Raw genomic sequence first — 22,371 nt, forward strand, 5'->3', positions numbered from 1 at the left:
GAGGAAAGAGCGAGATCTTTATTTCGAGCTTCAAATCTTCTTGAATATATCGAGCAGTAATAAGAAGCAGTGAAATAAAATAATCTAGTATTGATTGTTCGATTCGAAAGAGAGATTATTATATTATGAGAGTAAAGAAAATCAAGAGGAAAGGCAAATACTTAATTTTCAGTGAGATAAAAGAAAACTGATAAGATACGATAAGTGACGCGGTGCACACATGATGTGAATTGCAAGAAATATGTCAATCTTCAATTGCTCAGTTTATCGGCTAACTTGTAAGGAAGACCGTGAGAACATCTTTCATAGGACAAAAAATAAGTCATTCCTAGTCTTATTCCTCATACAAGTATCGCACTAGCTGCGCTCTTAAAAACAGTGCTACAAAATGTCACGTTGTATCTTCTACTTCTACATATATATCCATCATATTATCTCTCTATGAGATTCTTAAATGTGTATTTGACTTATTCGTGCATTAACGTTGATGGATACGTAATACATCACGCAGCTCCAGGTCGTGTGCAAAGGAACATATTAAGGCTCGCGGACACACGTATGCACCAGCGCTGCTCAACGCTGCAAACGGCGCGGCGGCCGCGTAGCGGTACATGCGTCCGACGGGTAGCCGATTTCGCGGCGCGAAAAAGCAAGTAGAAATGTTGCACACAGTGGTGGAGAGCGAGAGGGACGGACGAGAGGAAAGGATGCCGATAACGTTGGGTAGGAACGAGAAGCGAAGGGAGGGAACGAGACGTCGGACCGAAGCGTCGCCGCGAGAGGTCGGTCATGTTCACTAAGTGACGTCACGAGGCTGTGGCGCCGCCTCCGAGGCTAGCGAGCCGGCCGATTGGTTGAGAGAAATGATGGCAGGCGCGCTTGCCAATCGATTGCCTACGGTGCGTAGTACGGAGCGCAGTACATCGGTCGGATATGGTCCCCACTATACCGCAAGGTGGAATACGAGAAGAGGGGCGCTCAACGCTGGAAGAAGGGAGACTGCCGCCTTCTCGGGCAGGAAATGAGCTCCAACCCCGAGATATGTAATAGCTCAGACAGTTTCGGTCTCTTGTAGAGAGTGGAAGTTCTATCACTTCTGCAACGGATCGTTCGTTGTAATTGTCCAGCATAGTGGATGCGGAGAAAGGAGCAATAGAAAATACAAGCGCTTCGCTGCTTTTAGTCGTGCTGTGGTTTAAACACGTCGCACCGGATTAGCTGACGGAAGTGCATACGTGGGTGAAAATCAAATAATTCTCGAAGACAAAAGACGGTGTCCGTGAACTTGACCAGTCGCTGGTTTTCACGTTGATGGTTTGTCTTTTCGCATTTCTTGTGTCGCACGCGTTTAGGAGGTGCCATCGTCACTTTTCAAAGGAGACCGCCGCTTCGGAGCATTCACGTTTAGTTGGCGCGTCGTTGCCGCATTGTCGTGACGCGATTCGTCGACCGTACTGTGGCTCGCAGCCAGTCAGAATAGCTGGCGAATGGCACGGAGTGGTGAGAGACTAGCAGTGAGGGGAAGAAAGTGAGTAGCCAGGGCCAGTTCTCTTAGAGACACTCTGAACTGCGGATCGCTTTAAGTGTTTCTCCGGATTTTCGGAAGAATAAGAAGAGAAAAACGAATGAGCATACGCATTGCGAAACAATGTACGGAGGACTATATCGATGGTATGTCGATCGCGAGTGATGCTTCTCGTCGAGACCGTGTCCGCATGGAGTTTGTCTCGTGAACGATACTCGTAATTAAATTTGGACACTGCGCACGAAGATTTATTGGTGATATCAGGATCATCACAGCACGGAATGGTTGTTCGAGGCTGCCACATCATTCAACCGATACGCTCACGCGATCGTGTGATCGATTGATCATACGCTGACTACGGTGACTAGGAAAAAACGTGCGCGAACGCTTGGCGATCCATTCTTACGGAGTGTCTTAATAGTGATTATTATCAGTGACTTAGAGAGTTCGCGATTGACTTTCATGTCATCGCTTCGTGGACGGAGGTGAACTTAAATAAAAGACCGGTGGTGATTTGGACGACGGGTTTATTCACCGGTGTGATCGATTGACATTTTCGGCGTGCCCCGTTGATTTTCTTGACGTCGAACGGTATCAGAAAAGGGCAGCAAACTGTACGGGCACAGGCAAGAAGAGATGCACACGATGGAGACGGACATGAAGGGCGGCAGTCTGCATGCTCAGATGCCACCGCATCCACACCAGGGTGTATCGCCGATGGGCCATCATACAGGGATGTCTCCTTATGGATCTTTAGGCTCGATAGTTCACAGCTCTGCACTGTCGGGAAGTCCACCCAGCGCGGGTGGCTTGGGTCTTGGTCTTCAACATCATCACCAAACTTCTCAACATCATTACGCAATGTCAGCTGCCGCCGTCGCCGCCGCAGCCGTACAACAACAGCAACAACAACAGCAGCAACAAAGCATGCACGCAATGGCGGTTCAACAGAGCGCTCAGCAACAGCAACATCACGCTCATCAGCAGTCACAACAGCAACAATCGCAGTCGCAGCAGCATCATCAGGCTAATAATCACAGCAATCCAAATAATCCCAACAACCCCAACAATTCTTCTAACGCCAAGAATAATAACATGGATCGCGTAAAGAGGCCGATGAATGCCTTCATGGTATGGTCGCGTGGGCAACGGCGCAAGATGGCTCAAGAAAATCCTAAAATGCATAATTCCGAAATATCGAAACGCCTTGGTGCTGAATGGAAACTTCTCAGCGAAGGGGACAAGCGTCCGTTCATCGACGAGGCGAAACGGCTGCGCGCTGTTCATATGAAAGAGCATCCTGATTACAAGTATCGGCCGCGCCGCAAGACAAAGACGCTCATAAAGAAAGACAAGTTCCAACTCGGCGGAGCAGTTGCTGGAGTCGGCGGAATGCTCGGCGTGGATCAACGGCAAGTAGGTACCAGCGGAGGACCACAACAACCGCAATTGCCGCGTGATGTATATCAGATGCCCAATGGATACATGCCCAACGGTTACATGATGCCTGATCCGACAACGTATCAACAACACGTCGCGTATAGCAGTCACATGGGTGGTGCCGCAACCGCTGCCTCGGCTGTGGCCTACCCCAGGTACGATTCCATGGGACATCATATCGGTGGCAGCAGTCCCAGCCCTATCAACATGAACGGCTACGGCGGATACGGCGGATACGGTGCTACTGTACCTGGCGGATCACCATCACCTTACCATCAGGCTCAAACGGGTTCTCAGATATCCAGTAGTCATAGTCCTAGTGGCAGCAGCATAAAGTCCGAGCCGACGAGCCCGGCGAGCGGCGGCATACACACGCCGACGCCGACGGGCGGCCCAACACCGACGGGTGCGGCTGGTCCTGCCGGACAGGTCAAGAGAGAATACATGGGGCAGCAAACGAGCCAACAGACATCGCAAGGCGATCTCCGGCAGATGATCTCAATGTATCTGCCGCAAGGCATCGAGCAGGGAGTCGTGCAACACGGTGGAAGCGTCTACCCACCGGGTCCATCACCTGATTCTTTGACGCAGCACCATACCATGCAGCCGATTTCACATATGTAAGTTACTCCAAAAGAAGTAGAGAAACAGAAGCTTCTTTTTCACACATAATACTCTTTCTTGCCTATGTTTGCTTGCGAGTAGCTTTTTAGAATCGTGAAAATGGGATAAACCGTCACGGTTTATAGTCACGCTCGATATAGTTATATCTCGACATCTTATAGTCCTTTAAAATATGCAATAAATGAGACTGTATTTTTTTTAGATACACAGTATTTCTTTCAGAAATTAGACTGCATTTTTTGCTATTATCTATACTTTTCCCAATCAAAATTACATAGAATATCAAATGTCTCTGTTATAATATTATTAGGTACAAATAGACGATCGCAATATTCTTACTATAAACTAAGCATAATATTTACGTTCAAAAGGAAAGAAATGTTTCGGGTCATTGTGAACGGCGAGCTATAGCGTCCCTGACAGATAATTTGAGTTAGTATATATGTCTCAATCTACAATGCTAATCGATGTCAAGTATGACGAACGTAATGCAGTTTATCCCAGTTTGATGATTATTGCACTATTCGCTTGAGTTATAATTAACAAAAATCACTGATGATCTTCGAAAGTTATTTGCAAATCATCGATCGTGAATTTTGCAACTTGAACATTATTGGAGTCTACAGGAGGTTCGCATTTTATAAATCATATTTTATATATATAATATATTTTTTTTAATTTTTCCATTTAATACATTTTTTCAATTTAATTTGTCATTTATTTCAAATAGAAGTCTTCGATTCAACATTAAAACTTTTTGCACTCGTTATTTTATTGTTGTTATAAATTTTATAAAAATTATTTCTCTAATGTAAATTCTTTTATTATGTATTTCTTGGCTTTAAACAGAATTTTTATAACAAGAGAATCCCCTGTACTCCGTACATATAGTAATTCGTGAGTGTCGCATTATGAATGCTCCATTTAAGAATTATTTCCTTCTTATCAAACGAGCGTGCAATAATACCTATATAAATATTATCTATTTCTTTTTTCTAATATCTCATTTTTCTTATACTTACCTATTTCATGACGCGATACTCACGTTTTTCTATTGCTAAAGCAAATGGTAATATTGCATATGCTACCGTGACGACGCTTCTGGACCTTCTATCATCACACACCAATTAACTACTAAAACAGTGATCTACGATTCGCTTCTTATATCTGAAATTTGCGACCAGTTGCTTATTCGCGCACGATTATTACTATTTCAAGAGTTAGCAAGGTGGAACTTGCAAGATATCATTACTCTAGAAAATTATAGACCAGCGTGTTGAGTCGGGAGGGAAGAAAGAATGAAACACGTCGATTTACTTCGTACCAAGGTGCAAAAATCTTACACGCTTGATAAAACATTATCAATACGAATTTTACTAGAATAAGTAAACATTTGAATAACTATCACCGTTAAGACGAATAAAATAGAATTTATCTGTATTTAGGCGCATGTAAAATCTTATACATTAAATTTTTCTTAGCTGGAATATATTTATCGAAACGTGATTCATATTTATTTATTTATGCAAACGTTTAAATATACGAGTTTTAATTGTCACCCTTTGAACACCTCTTATGCAGCACTTGCTCGTATAATTAAAAAAATTCTTCGTCTAATAATAAATAGAAGGTATATATTTGAGGTTTATAAAGGTTTATAAGTGGTTTATAGTGGGTTTATAATACAAAGGATTCAAACAATTCTATGTCTGCATTTAATCGGAATTTTAAGACTTAATACCCGTTTTCACCAACATAGATTAACTTTAATCCTGTTCTAATTCTTAGAACTAAAAAAAGATGAAGAACAAGTTAAACCGAAATTAAAATTAATCTACATCGAAATTATACAGTTTAAGGGTTATTTCTATGTCTTGATAAATTACAAATGCCAATGTCTCGTAAACATTGCAGTTACTTCATTAAGGCAAGAAGTAACCTAATACTGTTAATCTAATTGATAGAAACGGTAGAAATTGGTAGAAATCATTAATAGATCCAACATTCTTCGTTTGTCTTCGTTTATTTACACATCACATATTCATCATATACGAAATCAGTTCATCAATTGTGTGTATTTTTCTTATAACTCTCTTTTTTAGATGTAAATTATTTGATTAAATTTTAACCTTATTTATTAAATATAAAATACAGAATATATTCAAATGTGTTCGCAAAAATTTTTAATTATTTCAATTATGTGTGTATATATAGTTTTATAACTATTACATCATTTTATCTTATTTATTTCTATTGATTTTCATTGTTAATTATTATTAATTATGCTATTTTTTGTATCTATTCTTTACATTATTATGTAGATACATGAAGAATACATAGAAATTTTAAAGCCTGGATATCGAATTATTTTTGACGTAGGGTCCAGAAGCAGAGTTCACGATACTGTATGTTTAATTTGAAACTTATAAATTTATTTACCTTCCTAAATTTATTTTTTTCTCTTTGTTATTTTTTTTTTTCAGATCAAGTTTTCTTTTACTAGATGATTCTTATGAATACAATCTTTAATTTGTTAAAATCAATTTTGCGTTTAATTAAGGACAGGAGTTGAAGTTTCATTGCAGTACATTGAAAAAAATCTATGTAATTTCACATGGAAATTACATGTTTATGACTGGAAAATTATTTAAATTACATAAATATGATTGAAAATTTACTGGAAATTATAAATTTCCGATCATATTTAGGTAACTTTCCGGTTATGTAATTTCCATGTAAAATTTTTTTCAGTGTATGATATAGGTTGAGTCAAAAAACGAACTTATTATTTAGAAAAAAATTATCATTTAAAAGAATTATTATAATATTATAATATTGGATTGAGTAAAAAGTAATTTCGTATTTTGCGGGCAGATGTAATGTAATGTAAAAATACGAACTTACTTTTTCACTCAACTCAATATTTAGCGAAATAGATTTTTTCTCGAGTGTTATTTTGGCTTACATGACTTTTTTTAGTTGATTCTTACGTTTTTTAAATAATTATCATGACAATTCCACCAGGGTTGGCAAAAATCCAGATTTTTTTTAGGAAAACCCAAATTTTTGGGATTTTTGTATTTTTATAAACTGGGTTTTTCTGGGCCAACCCTGAATTCTACACTAACTCACACTTAGATACCATTTCATTCTATCACAATCATGGAATAATCACGAAAATTTCGTCTGACTCATCCTATCTCTCTGTTGATGAACATCGGTCGATTGTTAACGTTAGAAATTTAACAATTCACCGCCCTATGATCCATATACCTAACGCATGCATGATTCGTAGGAATCTCGTAGCTTAAAGAGAAGCAAACATGGATGGACATCTGTGCAAATGGAAGCCCCGTAGAAAGTAACGGAGCGAGGAAAAAAATGGAAAAAAAAAGAAAAAGCGCGCGAAAGATGGAATGCGAAATAAAGAGAAACGCATAACTAGCGCGAGAGAAAGAGAGAGGGAGGGAGGGTGGAAAAGGGGAGGAGGGAGAGAGAAATAGAAAATAGATGCAGGAAGAAAAAAATGACAAAATATAATTTCAAGACAATTTTCACGGAAAAGACGGAATATAGTCTATGAACAAATATAACCTTATTCCGTATTACAACTTGTCAATAGAGAAAATCTTATCAGAATAAGATTTTATATATATATTTTTAGATCAATTTGAAATTTAACTAAGACACGCGTAAAGGAAACTTAAAATTTTTACCGAATGTAGAACGATTTTTTAACGAAGGACATGTTTACACTGGGGATCATGTGATGATATACGTAATATAAAACCAGTGAAGATATGTACGATGTAAAGAAAGATCTTAGTTAAATTTTAAATTTTGATCTAAAAAGATATATATATATATACACATATATCAAACATATATATTTTCCGTCTTATGTGTATCTGTGTATGTATACGTACATATATGTACACACACACATATTTTTTGTCTTTTCCGAGAAAATTTTTTTAAAGTTATGTTATGTCTTTTCTTCCTCCGCTATTATCTCTATCTCTCCCTCGTCCTCTGTCTTTTTCTCTTTCGCTACATTATACCTTTCTCTTTATTTATTTCGAAATATTAAGAATAACATTGTACTTTTTTTTACATAATAGTTATCTTCAATGGTTTTATATAAATTACGTATATTGTTATATGATCTCCGGTATAAACATTCTTTGTTACGAAAAAATTGTTCCACATCCGGTAAAAATTTAAAGTTTTTTTTACGCATGCTTAATTAAATTTTAAGTCTTAGATTGATCTAAAAGAAAGAAACATTGGATCTCAATACAAAACTGACTTATGGTATAAGTTAAGTTTTTTATGCATTATTTAGGCCTGTTTAATTTTAGCCAAAACGCAAAGCTACCTATGCAAAAAAATTCAATGTGAGTGAGATTTGATGGACTGTGAAGTGTTGATAAGCGTCGCTCAGACGCGTATCAAAACTTTATAGTCTCCGAAATCTTGCCCATATTGATTTTTTTGCATCGGTGGCTTTGCGTTTTAATTCCGGAGCTCAAATTGGACAGGCCTGTCTGATTCCTACGAATCTAAGTAAGTATGTTTGGAAATCCCAACCGCTACATATATACAAATTATCAAATCCCGTTATTAATTTTCAGATGTATTCAAAGTATATGTATTCCTTTTATTTATAAACGAAGATGATAAAGATATTATTTGGATTAGAAGAAATACGATATAATGATGATGATATGATTTGATTGAAGAGAGAATAATAAGAATAACTAAAAAATCACGTTCCTCTTATAATTAATAATAATAACAACGAACATTATAATGGAGAACGCATAATATCGTAATCATAACAATACAATATAAATTAATGTCTAGATGATACAGTAGTGAAAACTATAAATAGTTGATGTTTTAAATGCTCGAAAAATGAATTATATAAGAAAAGAATCTCGTTCGCGTTTGTTCTGAAAATGGAGTTGATTCGAATATATTCTTTTACATTCTATAAAACAAATTATATTCCGTAGGACTAACAACTTGTTAATATATAAAATCTCGACCCATACAGAATAAGCTCTATTTTAAAAATTTACGTGGAAATATATCTTTTTTACACATAGACTCCTCACTGGTTTTACATTATATACATCGTTATGTAGTTTCCAGTATAAATAAATATTTACATTGTTTTGTTTCTAGATTTTATTATTGTGAAATCTAAAACCAATGATTATGATTAAAATATTTAACACAGAGCATTACATACTCATGTACAAAATACTCGTTAAATAAGATGCCTTGTAAATGATATTTTGTACGTGTAACGTTCCCTTAATATCTGCTCGTGAAATCTTCTCTATTGTTTAAAATTTTAAAATTTTCTTTAAGTTTAAATAAATTCAAAATCATACATTAATATAAAAGAAAGACTCAGGATACAAAATTTACTTTTAATATGAATGCTTAAAGATTTTATTTATTTTCCATCAATTTTCATTCAAAAAAGTTATCGTGACTTCTAACTCTTCTAAAAAAATATAATAAAATAATTGGTTAGAATTTTTATATGTAAATTAATATTTACACTGAAAACCACATGACAATGAATATATCCGAATCCATTTTCAGAACAAACGCGAACAAGATTCTCTTTTTTTACCCTCTAATCCGTTTTTTATAAATAATATCATTTTTATTATATTATTATGATTATCATATATTATATGTCCTCCATTATAACATTAATTCTTGTTGAGAGAAAATGTGATTTTTTTTTAGTTACTCTTAATAGTCTCGCTTCAATACATTACGTAATTCTTTAAATAATATCGTTGACATCTGCGTTTGTAAATAAAGGAAACATATCTACATATGTTCAACACTTTGAAGTATGTCTGAATATGTCTGTAAATTAATAAAAAGATTTGGTTATTTGCATGTACGTCGCACAATGGGAAATTTCGTGTTTCAAAACAGTCTCAAAATTTGAACCGATTTCGATGCATTTTTTTTTATGAAAGCTAAATTTGGAACAACTTTGTCAAGCCAAATTTTTGTTTCTTGCTTCTCTTTTTTATTAAATCAGACATAAAGAGAGATTAGATTTAAAAAGTTTTCAATCAAAGTAACTCATTTAATATGGCATTTAATTTAACGTCAGGCAAATATTGATAACATTCTTTAAGAATGGAAGGATTCTTCAACTTCAATAGATATGGAAGCTGAAAATTTGTTGTTTTATGAATAAATAATAGAAATAATCAATAGGAAAATTAAATAAAAAATAAAAAAATAAATAAAAATAAAAAAATGATTTTAAAAAATTTAGTGTTACTTAATAGTTTTGTTTACTAAAAATTGGGTTGGATACTATTTCAATTAATTTTTTTTGTTAAATTAAGGTAAGATTTAGTGATTATGTTAGTTTGTACAGCTTTTTAAACATCATTTTAAGATTTGCATGTTAAGTAAAAAAAATAAAAAATAAAAAATGTCAAAAAAGTTAAAATAATGAAAATGATAAAAATAAATGATAAAATAAGTAAATAAAAAAAAATAAAAATAAAAAATGATAAAAAAGTGTAGTGTTCCTTAATATAGTTTTGTTTACTAAAAACTAGATACTATTTCAATTAATTTTCTTTGTTAATATTCGCCTGATGTTAAATTAAATGCCATATTAAATGAGTTACTGTTTGGTTGAAAATTTCTTAAATCTAACCTCTTTCTTTATGTCTGATGTAAGAAACAAAAATTTGGTTTGACAAAAGTTGTTCTAAATTTAATTTTCATTAAAAAAAATGCATCTAAATCGATTCACACAAATTTCGAGATTGTAGCCTTTTTTGAAACACGAAATTCATTCGGCCCCATTGTGCGTCGGTTGGGATTTCCCAATAAATTTATTTAATGCATAAGAAACTCAACTTATCGCATATATTCATAATTTTATTTTGTTGTATATACTTTTAGAAAAGTATATACGACAGAAGTCACGATAACTTGTTTGAATGAAAACTAATGGAAAATGAAATATCTTTAACCATATCGAAAATCAATTTTGTGTCCAGATACAGTCTTTCTTTTATATTAATTTACGGTTTGGAGTTTACCTAAAAATTTTAAAAAAATTTAATAATTCTAAACGATAAAGAATATTTCACAAGCAGATACTAAGAGTATGTTACGCGTATAAAATCATTTGAGAAGTATCTTACTTATTGACAAGTATTCTGTATACGAATATGCGACGCTTTATAATTTTATATTAAACATTTTATCGTCGTTGGTTTCATATTTTACGATATAAAGTCTATCCGCAAAACAGAACGAAAAATCGATAACAAAATTTTGTCCACTTAAAGATGATTTGCATTATGGTTAACAAATTAGATTAACGAAAATTTTGAAATCATAAAAAATTGAGGTCGCATAGTGTAGGTAGGTATTCAATTTAACATACAAAATAGACACTAGTGATTCAGTAAAGTATGTTTTATTTTATTGACTATACTATGCGACCCCTCTCAATCTTTTATACAATTTCAAAATTTAATTTATCCAAATTATCCCGCTTGGCCCTAATTCTTCGCACCCCGTCACTTCCTCAAAACATTCACTCATATATTCTTAACATTTTTTCCTTCTTTTGCCAACTATGTAAAAATATATTTATATATATGTATATATGTATTTATAATATATTTAAAAAATATATATAATATATGATGCATTTTCGTATATTTATAATAATATATATTTGATAATATGTATATATTATTATAATATATGTTTAATGTAATTTACATATAATTATATATATTTAAACAGATGTAATTATTAATAATTTTTATATTTTATTTTTTATTGTTATATTAATTTTGCTGCAAATAAATTTATCGTTGCACGAATTCTGTACACAAATTTTGACACTAAATCTGTATCTGCGATTACCGTACCCGGTTTCGAAAAGCATTAAAATTAATCAAAATAAACTATTATACTGTAGGAATTATATTTCTTTGATTATATTCATTATGACTTAGCAGATATCCAAAGACCGCCTTACGTTTGAAGCTTTATATTCGGAGGTTTCGTGGTATGGAATAGCGTACTCGAATTTAGAATTTTTTACAGAAACATATTCAAACTTCATACGCATACAAGTGCATATCTATAATTAAGTGATAAATAACGCAATTTCAAGAATCATCGTTTTGCATCTCGTGTTTACTCTTCTCACCCAAGACGCTTTCCATAAAATGAACATCTCGAATATACAAGCTATGTATATATTCATGACCGATTTAACGCAAATTATCGTGAACTCTGTAATGTATATACGTTGCGACATGTTAGAATATAATATTATAGATTTATCGATATATAATACAGATATATATTGAATCATCATAAAATGAAACTTGTGTTTTCAATTTGACCTCTACATTATCTTTCGTATCCGATATCCTGTCTTGACACAATATCTTTATTGTGATATTATGATTATGTATATATAAAAATTGTAGCGATAAAATAAGACTCGTTGAAAACAGTTTAATTAAATAATTCACATTAAATAGCGATCGAAAATAATTCCGTTTATGACTGATAATTCGAATATTATATCGATATAAAGATTAATTGGAACGAAAAATAAAAATCTAAGATGGGAAATCTAACGAACAATACAATTTTCTGACGTTTTATCGTCTTATATATCGCTACGTTGATAGAAACGTGATATTTCATAATTTGCAACTTGTCAGTAGACCATTTTTCTGAATTGGAACAGCATCTTAATTAGGATAATAAATATAATTTTTATAACTTTATTTTCTTATCATGTTATACTTTTAATTATAATGTATTGTTTAGAATTATAAGATTAAAAAATTTTGACTCTAGTATAGTATATCCCTTATTAAAATTGTGACACTTTTCCACATAAGCTAATGAACTACAAATGTGTCCCTTTTTTGCATAAATTAGTTTTTAGGGTCAATTATGCCAACTTTTTTACTTTTATGACTTTTTTATCAACGTAACAATATGTATGTGCAAAATAACCATTGAAATTTTAATTTGCAATCGTCGATAATTTTTTAGAAAAACGATGCAACGATTTTTATGTCGAATTTTCGATCACTCAACTGCGAAACGAGTTCTCTTGCTTGTAACAAGTCAATGTCAAATCGCATATAAATGGTACGATGATGAATCCACATGAATAGACATGCCCTATGATTTGCACAAATGATTTTTTGTTGCAAGTAGGCTTTTTATTTTCCCGACGGTAGGTCATAGCGCGCATTCGCGAAATCATCCCGATAAATATGTATATAATATATCGTATATGCATAAACGTGCGCGCCGAACGCGGTATATGGCCGAGTGGAGACATTAATTCGCGCCAATAAATATTCCCATCGTTCCGGCACATAAACCCCGGCGTTTGTCATACACACGCAGTCATTTCGGTTAAAAGGCATTCCCTCCGCCACTGAATGCAAATGCGAGTAGCTCGTTGTGCGTGCCGCTAGGGTCTCTAAAGTGCTTTCAATTACGCGTTCCACCTAACGTTCCGACGCGGCGCGACGCGACGGTCCTGCATGCGGAGGGCCGTTTTCCTATGTTTTACATAACCGGGATTTTCAAGTGTTTCACGCCCCACGAGGAGGACACGCATGCTGCGTGTCGACGGCGGCGGCGGCGGTGGCGGCGTGGCACACCGGTGTACGTGAACGGAATACGCGTGAAGTGCGAGAGCTCGTCATTATTTAATACCTATCGCTTCATCCGCTTTCTTTGTTTTTTTACCTCCTTCTCCGGATCCATGATCTTCCGCGATGTTTAACTCGTGAGAGGTCGCGCTTGATGACGAGCGGTGAAACGGAAAATTGTTTTCCTCTCGCGCGATTATGCTACGTGACATTGATTGTCTGGAATATAAGGCCGCTACCTAGCGCATAATTTGCATCTGCACGTACACCAAAAACTAAAAAATAAGAAATAGAATTCTCGTATGTATTCAAATAATAAAAAGATAAGGAAGGCCTATAAACGAGAAAATAAGTAACTTTAATATTATAATATAAAAGATGGGACGTTTCGGCTTACTTAGCCATCTCAGCCATCATAAAGATGTAATCCATATAAACGTAAAATTTAAGTAATATTAAATGATACTAAATACACATCACAATTTTACAAACAGTCATTTCCTTCTTACGTTTATTATAACGGCCTGAGAGTGTACATGCGAGTCCATGATTCGTTGCTGTGTAGACATGGGCTGAGTCGAATGTTAAAATACGAAATATAGGTCGCAGATCCAAAATATCAATTGCGTATGAATATCAAATATTAAACTGTGTCATTATGAAAGAGAAGTTAATTACAGTCGTTAATTTTGCAAGAGTTAAAGTTATAAAATATGTACTTACAGTATATATGTCTGAGTATCCGATTTTCTCGTAAATATCCGTTATGTTAGCGCTTCGAGATGTGAGAACGAAATGTAACCGTTCTGTACGCGAAGAATAATTTAACATAACGAACTGACGAAGATGTATGTTTATATAACCTTTCCTAACTTATAATAATATTAAAATAGGATTCATCCAACAGCTTTGTATCTTTTCTTAAATCGAGACCGTTTGCTTGGTCTTCAATGTGCAAAATTTCTGAGATTAATCTTTTATGATATCTCGGTTCAAAGTCCAAAATTTTAATCATCTCAATCAAATTTATGATTAAATTCTATAATGAACACTATAATACAGAACAATAACGATACTATAATGCCGAGATTGACATAAAAAAATACCACTCCATATATAAAAAAAACATCCGAAATAGTTACATCTACGATAAATAAAAAAAAGTTATTATTAAATATACATCTTATTTGCTCGTTTATAGACCTTTATCTTTTTATTACCAGAAACTAAATTAGAAGAAACGCGCTGCTTATTTTAACCGGGCAGAACCGGATGTCACCAGCGCGAAGCCGCCAACAACAATACTCACACCCCAAAAAAAATATTCTGCTATTTAGCGGTTCCGTGTTAATGTCAGAGGATTTTCCATTTATATATGACCTCAAAAGGATACGCTACAAAAGGAATTTCATATGACCCTAAAGTACTGGATTTAGGATTGCGATCCTCTCAATACTAGAAGAATGTCTCGTATGTACTGACGTGCACGCGTATTATGTAGTACGTAAATGACAAACCTCTTCTAACAAGTAAGCGTGCTGCTAGTATTTTGTGTATTCTTTTATTTCAAAAGGCTATTCGAGAGTTTTATTATAATAGAATTTTCTATAGAGGAATTTATTTTTGATCGTAGCTCATATGTCCTCATTTTTACAGATGAATACATGTTATAAATATACGCACCTGATTAATGTAAAATTAATGTAAGATTTTTTGTTTAGAAGAAATGTTAAGAGGAATTCTTGCTTATCGACAGAATATTTTTCTTTTTTTGGGTGCACAGAATAACTTTAGATAACGTTTCTTTATCCTGTGGGTGCGTAGCGTGCGGCGATATACAACCGCGCGATATACGAGATGGACGACATGGAGTTGATTTAACGACACTTGTTGCTCGCACAAAGTTGGATAATAATTTCAGGTCGCTTTCCGGGTTTCGGGCAACGAGTGAAACGACGTCCAAACGTGTTGTTGTACATATATCTTTTTCCATCGCGTCATCATTTCTTTCGCGTTTTACCTAGTTCGAGCACGCGAGACTTTCCTGTTGTTATGATTGCTACTTTTATTGCTTTATAATACACTTCAATCATGTTGTTCTCCGATTTTCTTTTAATCTTTTAATATTATCATCCGAATATTCCATACAATTACGAGTGCTAAAGAGCAGATAGATTAAGTATAATATTTTATAAAAGAAATAAATCTCACAAATTTTTAATGCAGAGACTAAATTAGTATTGCATATCAACAAATGATTTTTTTTATTCACTGCAATTAGATCCTCTAGTTTCATTTTGGGAAATTATATGTTATTAGCATAAATATATTAGCATGCGCCTATATCCTAACGTAGCGTATAACTATTTCATAACAGGCGATTGTGGCTGTAATAATAGCGAAGTAAAGCTGGCTTCAACACGCGATCAAATAGCAAGGATACCTAAGTATGGAGCTGGTTCGAAGAGCAACAATTCTCTTGGTCAATTTTTTTCTTCAACACCTGTTCCTTGTTTATATGCAAATATTTTTTAATTAAAAACCAATTTATAAACTATCCAGCTATAATTTGTTTAAATTATAGTTATGCGAATTGAAAGCGATAGCTATATTTTGATTGATTGACACTCGCCGTAAGTTTTTTAGACGGTGATTTTTGTTGTCTCAATTGAACGTCGACAAATCGCAAATTATTTTGATAGAGCTGCGATCGTCTGACATTTGATCGAGCAACATCGTTCGCAGCTTACGTATCTCTCGAAGGTCAGGTTCCGTCCGTCTACGAACAAATAAATACGTCAGAAGACATTACGTAGCGGCTAGCACGTAAACGCAGTACCAAGTTAAACTGGAATCATCATATTGAAGGCCAAAATTATTTTAACGCCTCAATCTGAAATAACGAAGGCTTGAAATCTCAGAGGAAAATCAAATAAAATGGACATTATTAGTTATTTTCAGAATTCAAATAAATATTCCCGATGAATTTATATTTCTCGATGAAATGTATGTAACAAATATGTCGTAACGTCCATCACGTGCAGAGCTATTAATGACAAAATTTTTTACTCGCGGTGTACCTATATAGATATCCGCGAAATAAATCACAGGTGATTTAGATTTTTCCGATATTTGAAAATTACTGACCGCCGGGTATGCCATTTTAATCGCGCTTCCGCTTTAAAAAGTAACGTCCGCACAATGATTTCTGCATGCGCGGTTGCGAAAATATTGCATAAATACGGTAATGCGCAAATGTACCTAGTCACAATCTTGAATCTGTATATGTATGTTACTTTCAGAACCTACGCGGAAAGAACGATTTTACTATAAAGTATAAAAATTAAGCCAGATCTGAAAGTAATTACTCGTATGTCCATCAAAATAATTATGTAGAATGCTCAAGTATGATGATGCATTGCTGCAAGTAATGCTGCAAAAAGATTTGATACTTTATATAGCATCCAGTTTGAGCGTTCTACATTATTTTGATAATCTCTAACATTTTTATGATTATTATTTTCAGATCTGACTAAATTTTTAGATATTTACAGTAAAACCATTTTTTCTGTGTATTGGCTCTCTCTATGACACAAATATTCTTTTTTTAATTCCTCTTTATATCTTAACTTCTCTTATATCTTATTATATAACATGTTATATAATAGTAATAACAATTATTATTATTATTATTATTATATGATATGAGTTGAACGACGCAAAATATATTTGACACATTACAAACATTTGACACAATCAAACGGGAAAAACCTTGTCATACTATAGCCTAATTTTATTCAAATTATCTGTGATTTCTCTTTTATGTTCACATTGTCGACTGCACGCGTCTTACCTTTCACTTTTTCTTATCTTCATTTATTTTTCTATTGATTTCTTCATTCAATTTTGCATAAACGACCATCATACGAATTTCAATCGAATGTCTAAATTATGTCGGATCGGTAAAGTTAAAGTTTAAAGTCACGAAAAGGCATACCTATTTGAAGTTTAATAACTGTTTACGCCTCGTGATGAATCAATTTACGCCGGGTAAGGAGAGAAAAATGATGAAAAACGAGCAGCGGGACTCGGGAGCGAGCAAGAGAGTTCGCTTTGATGCCACTGCGCTTCGGGTCCGCTTTAATCTCGAGCCGATCCCTCGGATCACGCATGGGTACCTCCGTGCGAAACATCCCCTCGCGAGTTGCAATTTGTAAGGTATCGCGCACCTCGTCTCCGCGTCTGCCTCTATCAGTCTGATGTTCTCGCTCTCTCTCGCTATCACGGTTCCGTTGATCCGGTTAACCTCCGTTGCCCCCTAAGTAAGATAATATTCACGGCCAATTACCTAAAACGCACTCCTTATGGCACCGCCCGTGCGCCCGGAGAATTGGCAGTCTGCCACTGTGCCGATCGAGTATTCGGTGCGAAACGACCTTGTTATTAACGTTCAAGTAAGCTTTACTAGATCCGATAACCCTGACTTCGCTCTCTCTGTTACACCATCAAAGTCATAAGTCATCACTCACTAAGATCATCACTCGTCCAATAATTTTATTCCTGATTGAATAAACTTTTTTGTACGTCTGGAGAAACGGCTCAACTTTCATCGAAAGAATTCTCTTCGTCAACTTTCTGTACTCGAACGCAAATTAACAGCCAATAACGAACCGATACGCTCGTCAATAGCAACAGCAATGACGAATGCGAGATCGCGAGGCGAGACTGTAATTTCTATCTGGCTTATCGGCTCGCAGGCTACTTTTCATCAGTCCTACTGACGGAAAAATCACGGCACTGAGATAATAAGTTCGCGATTACCACCAGCGTCGATCCAACACGATTTCTACAGTGAGACGAGGGGACGACGGGCGCGCCGTCACCGATCGGAGATCCACTAATCCATCTCGAGCGAGCGGGTTAACGAACTGCGAATCTCGCACTTGTTATCCTGAGTGACTTAAATGATTGCATACCCTCTCTGTGGAGTCATAACCGCGATAATTACTGCGAACGTGGGTGAGCGAGAGCTCGTGCCCTTTTTTTCATCTCCGAAGAACCAAGAACGTTGTGCATTTTATCTCTCGTGCTTTTCGATATCATGCCTGCGAGTAGCATATGCAATTACCTTTGGTACACAGGTTTTCTGAAGTATCTAAAAATTTAGATAAGTACAAATCTGAAAATAATTAAAATAATTATGTAGGATGCTCAAACTAATTGTTATTATATATAATAATAAAATATCAAAACTTTTGTGGTATTGCTCATCACTTGAGTTTTCTTCATATTTGGTGATTTATTTTGGTGATCCCACAAAATTATTTTTAGATTTGTATTTGCCTAAATTTTTAGATGCTTCAGCAAAATCGTTCTTTCCATATAGTTTTCTAAATTGATATATAAAAATATTTATTGGAGAATTTATTAATAAATAAATACATAGATACAGAATTTATTAATATGTTGATACATATAGGTGTGAAAATTAATACGTTATAAGAAATCTTTTATTAAAATTTTTATTATATATATATTATATATATATATATAATTTTAGCTTCTGTATTTCTAGGAATACTTTTAATTATCTGTTTTTTATTTTTCCGTGTTTAAATTCTTCTTTTATCGAATTTTCTCAGTTGATTGAGATATATTTCCTTCTTTTAATCACGGTTTTCTTGTTACAATCTCATCACGATTTATATTTTCTAAGTTTTTGTAGTTAAAAGGCTCTATAAAAATATGCTCAGTGGAATGAAAAAAGAAGAAAAAGTAACAGCTAAAAAGAAATGATTCAGACGTAGAGCTTCTTTCCGCTCGTTTCGCATTTATGGTACCAGCGCGCGACAGTTATGGCAACGAACGGCCGTCGAAAATCCAGTCAGACCTTCCAATTTGTTAATTGGCACGATAACGTACGCGCATCGTATATTCTGACGAACCACCATCGTCTCTCTTCCTTCCATCTCGCTCTTTTACTGTTACATCGTGTTTGCATTCGCATGATTAAGACTCGTAATCACACAGTCGTTCGTTAAAGCGAACACAGATTACTCGAACTGAATTTTTTTCTCCAGTTTTACGGTCGCTCACCTCCCGGATCGATTCATAAACACCAAAAATGATGTGCGCTGTAATTATTCACAGAGGCGGGTCTCGATAAAAATTGAGAAATCTTGCACCCGGTAATTTCAGGTAATTCGATACGTTCGTGCTTGTCAGCACTTAAGATGGAAAGTAACACCTACAATTATATTACAAAAAAAACGCCTGAAATCTTAAAAATTTATTAGCGTGTCGTTTTCATTTACTTATATCGAGCACGCGATTGAATTGATCGTTAATTACAGGCTAACAAAATATACGTCAGCTTCAATGATTAAATCTGCGAAAAGGAAGGCTCACACGATAAAGATATTATCCCACAATATTTTTATGAATATCTCATGCATAAAGAGAGTAATTTTTGTTCGGAGGCATTCACGCGTTAAAGGAGAGGGTAGCCGCGAAGAAAAAATAGCAAAAAGATGGCGAAGAGGCCGAGGGGTTGCGTTCACGCACGGAGACGGCTGTTACAAACTGGTCGGACTAGCCTCCGGGTCAGTTTATCGCAAACAAATGGGTTACGCTTGTTCGACGCCGTATTTCACCGGAATTTATTGTTTATTATTCCGCCGGCTCGGGATGATATAGAGCCATGTTTGCTTGTAGTAGCGTTAATGTCGTTAATAGCACCACCGGTCCGAACCGAACCGCCAACCACCGGGAGCTGGCAAACCCTAAAACAAGTTCCTCATTTCTTTCTCCCGTTATTCTTCGAAACTGTTGGCGCAAGAAAATTTAATTCTTTTTTCTTCTCATCTCATCAGTTTTTAATATAAAAAAAAATTAGAATCAAGATCTTTGATCCGAGTTAAGGAAAGCGAGAAAGAAGATCACATCATAACTAGAAGAAATAGATCTCAAGTAGAAAAATGTCCGAGAAATTGGTCAGTTTTTATCTTTTTTGAATTTACCGGACAGTAATTATCCAGTAATTGACCAGAAATCTTAATTAGATAAATCTGGTCAATAACTAACCAGAAACTAGCGAGGTCCGATAAATCAATAAATATTACCTAATTTCTAGCTTTAAAAACTAAAAAATTCTGATTGTTTAATTATTTTTTATGAGGTATTTATTGTTATGTTAAGCAAGCCTTCTAAAAACGTATAAATAATCGAATGAAAATGTACAAAGAAAAATAACGCAAAATACAAGAAAAATAAAATTAAAGAAAAGATAACAAGAAGGTAAGAAAAAATAATATAAATGAAAGAATGATAAAGAAAATAACAAAGAAAGTAGTGCATGAACGTTTTTTCTATTATTTATTCGTAGGGAATTTAATTTTCTGATATAAAAGGTTTAAGGGTTAGGAGCACGGATTGTGCGTGCTACATCGACTCCTTAATCACTCGTTTTGGCGTGCACGCGCCGTCGCGACCCGCACGAAGTTCGTATCACGCCGATCGCTTAAACCGTCCTGGACCTGACGCTAATGCGTTCTTAATGTGACAAATTCGTCGCGGGTAAACACTTGGAGGTCGGTCCGCTTCACAAGATGCGGGAGATTGTCAATGTTCATCGTGTATATACAATTTTCACTCCCGTACGCTTTTCCATCGTGCCGTTTATTTCGAATTGAGCAACAGAATTCGACGCTCTGGGGACGCGCGGCTCTTTCGTCTCTGACGATCGTGACGGGTAAATGTTTTCGCTAACTAGAATTGCCCATTGCAGAACTATCACGCGAAACATATGTACGCACGCCGCAATAAAGATGCCGTTGTTTTACGAGCAATTTGGGAGTAATACGAACAGTACGTTGCAGTTTCCCGGCATTAGAACGGTTCGCTTGTCATTCCCTTGCACGCGACACCGATTTACTTTCGTCTTAAAGTTGTTTGAAAAGTCAAGGCACGTATGTATAATATGAAGCACAAAAGGGAAACACATTTCTCTAGTAAAACGTTTGATTTTCCGTGTTCCATCATGGAAAAAAATAGAGTGTACAACAAAGTTGTAGGTTGCTGTGCGAGTTCAGCATTTATATAATTAGAAAGATTTGATGGTTCAACAATGACTGTAAGCAATTATTAGTATGCTAATACAATTGATTCTTTGCTACAATGAAAATTCCAATGCAACAAGTTTTCTTCGTTACAGCAGCAAAAGTACGCGCCATCTTAGCAGATTTTGTTAAAAATTTTGATCTATAATATATATTAGATTGATTTTTATAGAAAGTTATCTTTACTGTATTAACAAATTTGTTGTGCTATTACAAAATATGATTATCTGTATAATTACTAATTTTATTCAGCTGTATAATTTTGCTTATACTTTAACATAGAAAACTAGCTGTTCGTACATTACAACTGTAGATTCGCTAAATCAGTAAAATTTTTAGTTGTTTTAACGAATCTTTTTTTCTGTGATGATATTTCCCAAAACTGATTACTATTTTCTCTTTTGTAGCCTATCCGGAGATTTTACTCGGGTAATTTTCGGACAAATTCATTCGCGTTACGGCCAGTAATTTTGCAGGTGCAAACAGCTCCTCGTAATCGAGTTAATATTTATAGGTATTTGTCCGCCTTCACGTCCTTCGGAATGCGCCGCGTGCAAACGTGAATTACGCCAGGGTGGACGTTAATTTATGCGTACTGGGGAGCGCTGTCAGAAGAGCAGCGTCAGAAGTTTATAAATACGAAACGTTGATCCGAAATTAATTTAACAGCACTACGGTAAATTGCCCTTACTTTCGCGCATTAGACTCGTCTGCGCTTTTTACAAATTACATATCTATAAGCGAATGCTCCATATATTTAACTTTCGTGCCCTTCAAGGACGGCGCACCACCCGCTCGGATTCGCAAAGCGATTTCAGCTCTCTTGCAGGACGAAAGGTTATATTTCACCTATCTTACGCGTTACTCGCGATATAAATTACACGAAATATGATTTATGTACCGCGACGCGCGGTGCTCCGCTCGGAAATGGATAGTAAACTGTGCGTCGGCG

General features: G+C 35.0%; 1 protein-coding gene across 3 annotated transcripts in view; it reads left to right on the forward strand.

Moving 5' to 3' along the window:
* The first annotated feature begins 1,152 nt into the window (after nt 1-1,152).
* SoxN (SRY-box transcription factor soxNeuro) overlaps nt 1,153-22,371 on the forward strand; it is a 117,340-nt gene continuing 96,121 nt past the window's right edge. For 2 of the 3 annotated variants that reach the window (XM_018445916.1, XM_018445917.1), the window contains exon 1: nt 1,153-3,585. In XM_018445916.1, the coding sequence (XP_018301418.1) occupies nt 2,162-3,585 (1,424 nt within the window). In that variant the 5' untranslated portion in view covers nt 1,153-2,161. Of the gene's footprint in view, nt 3,586-6,884; nt 7,101-22,371 lie in introns of those variants that run through there. The other variant, XM_018445918.1, reaches the window with a different exon arrangement.

The sequence above is a fragment of the Mycetomoellerius zeteki genome, unplaced genomic scaffold (assembly GCF_001594055.1).
Source record: "Mycetomoellerius zeteki isolate Tzet28-1 unplaced genomic scaffold, Tzet1.0 scaffold168, whole genome shotgun sequence".
NCBI classification, from domain to species: Eukaryota; Metazoa; Arthropoda; class Insecta; order Hymenoptera; family Formicidae; genus Mycetomoellerius; species Mycetomoellerius zeteki.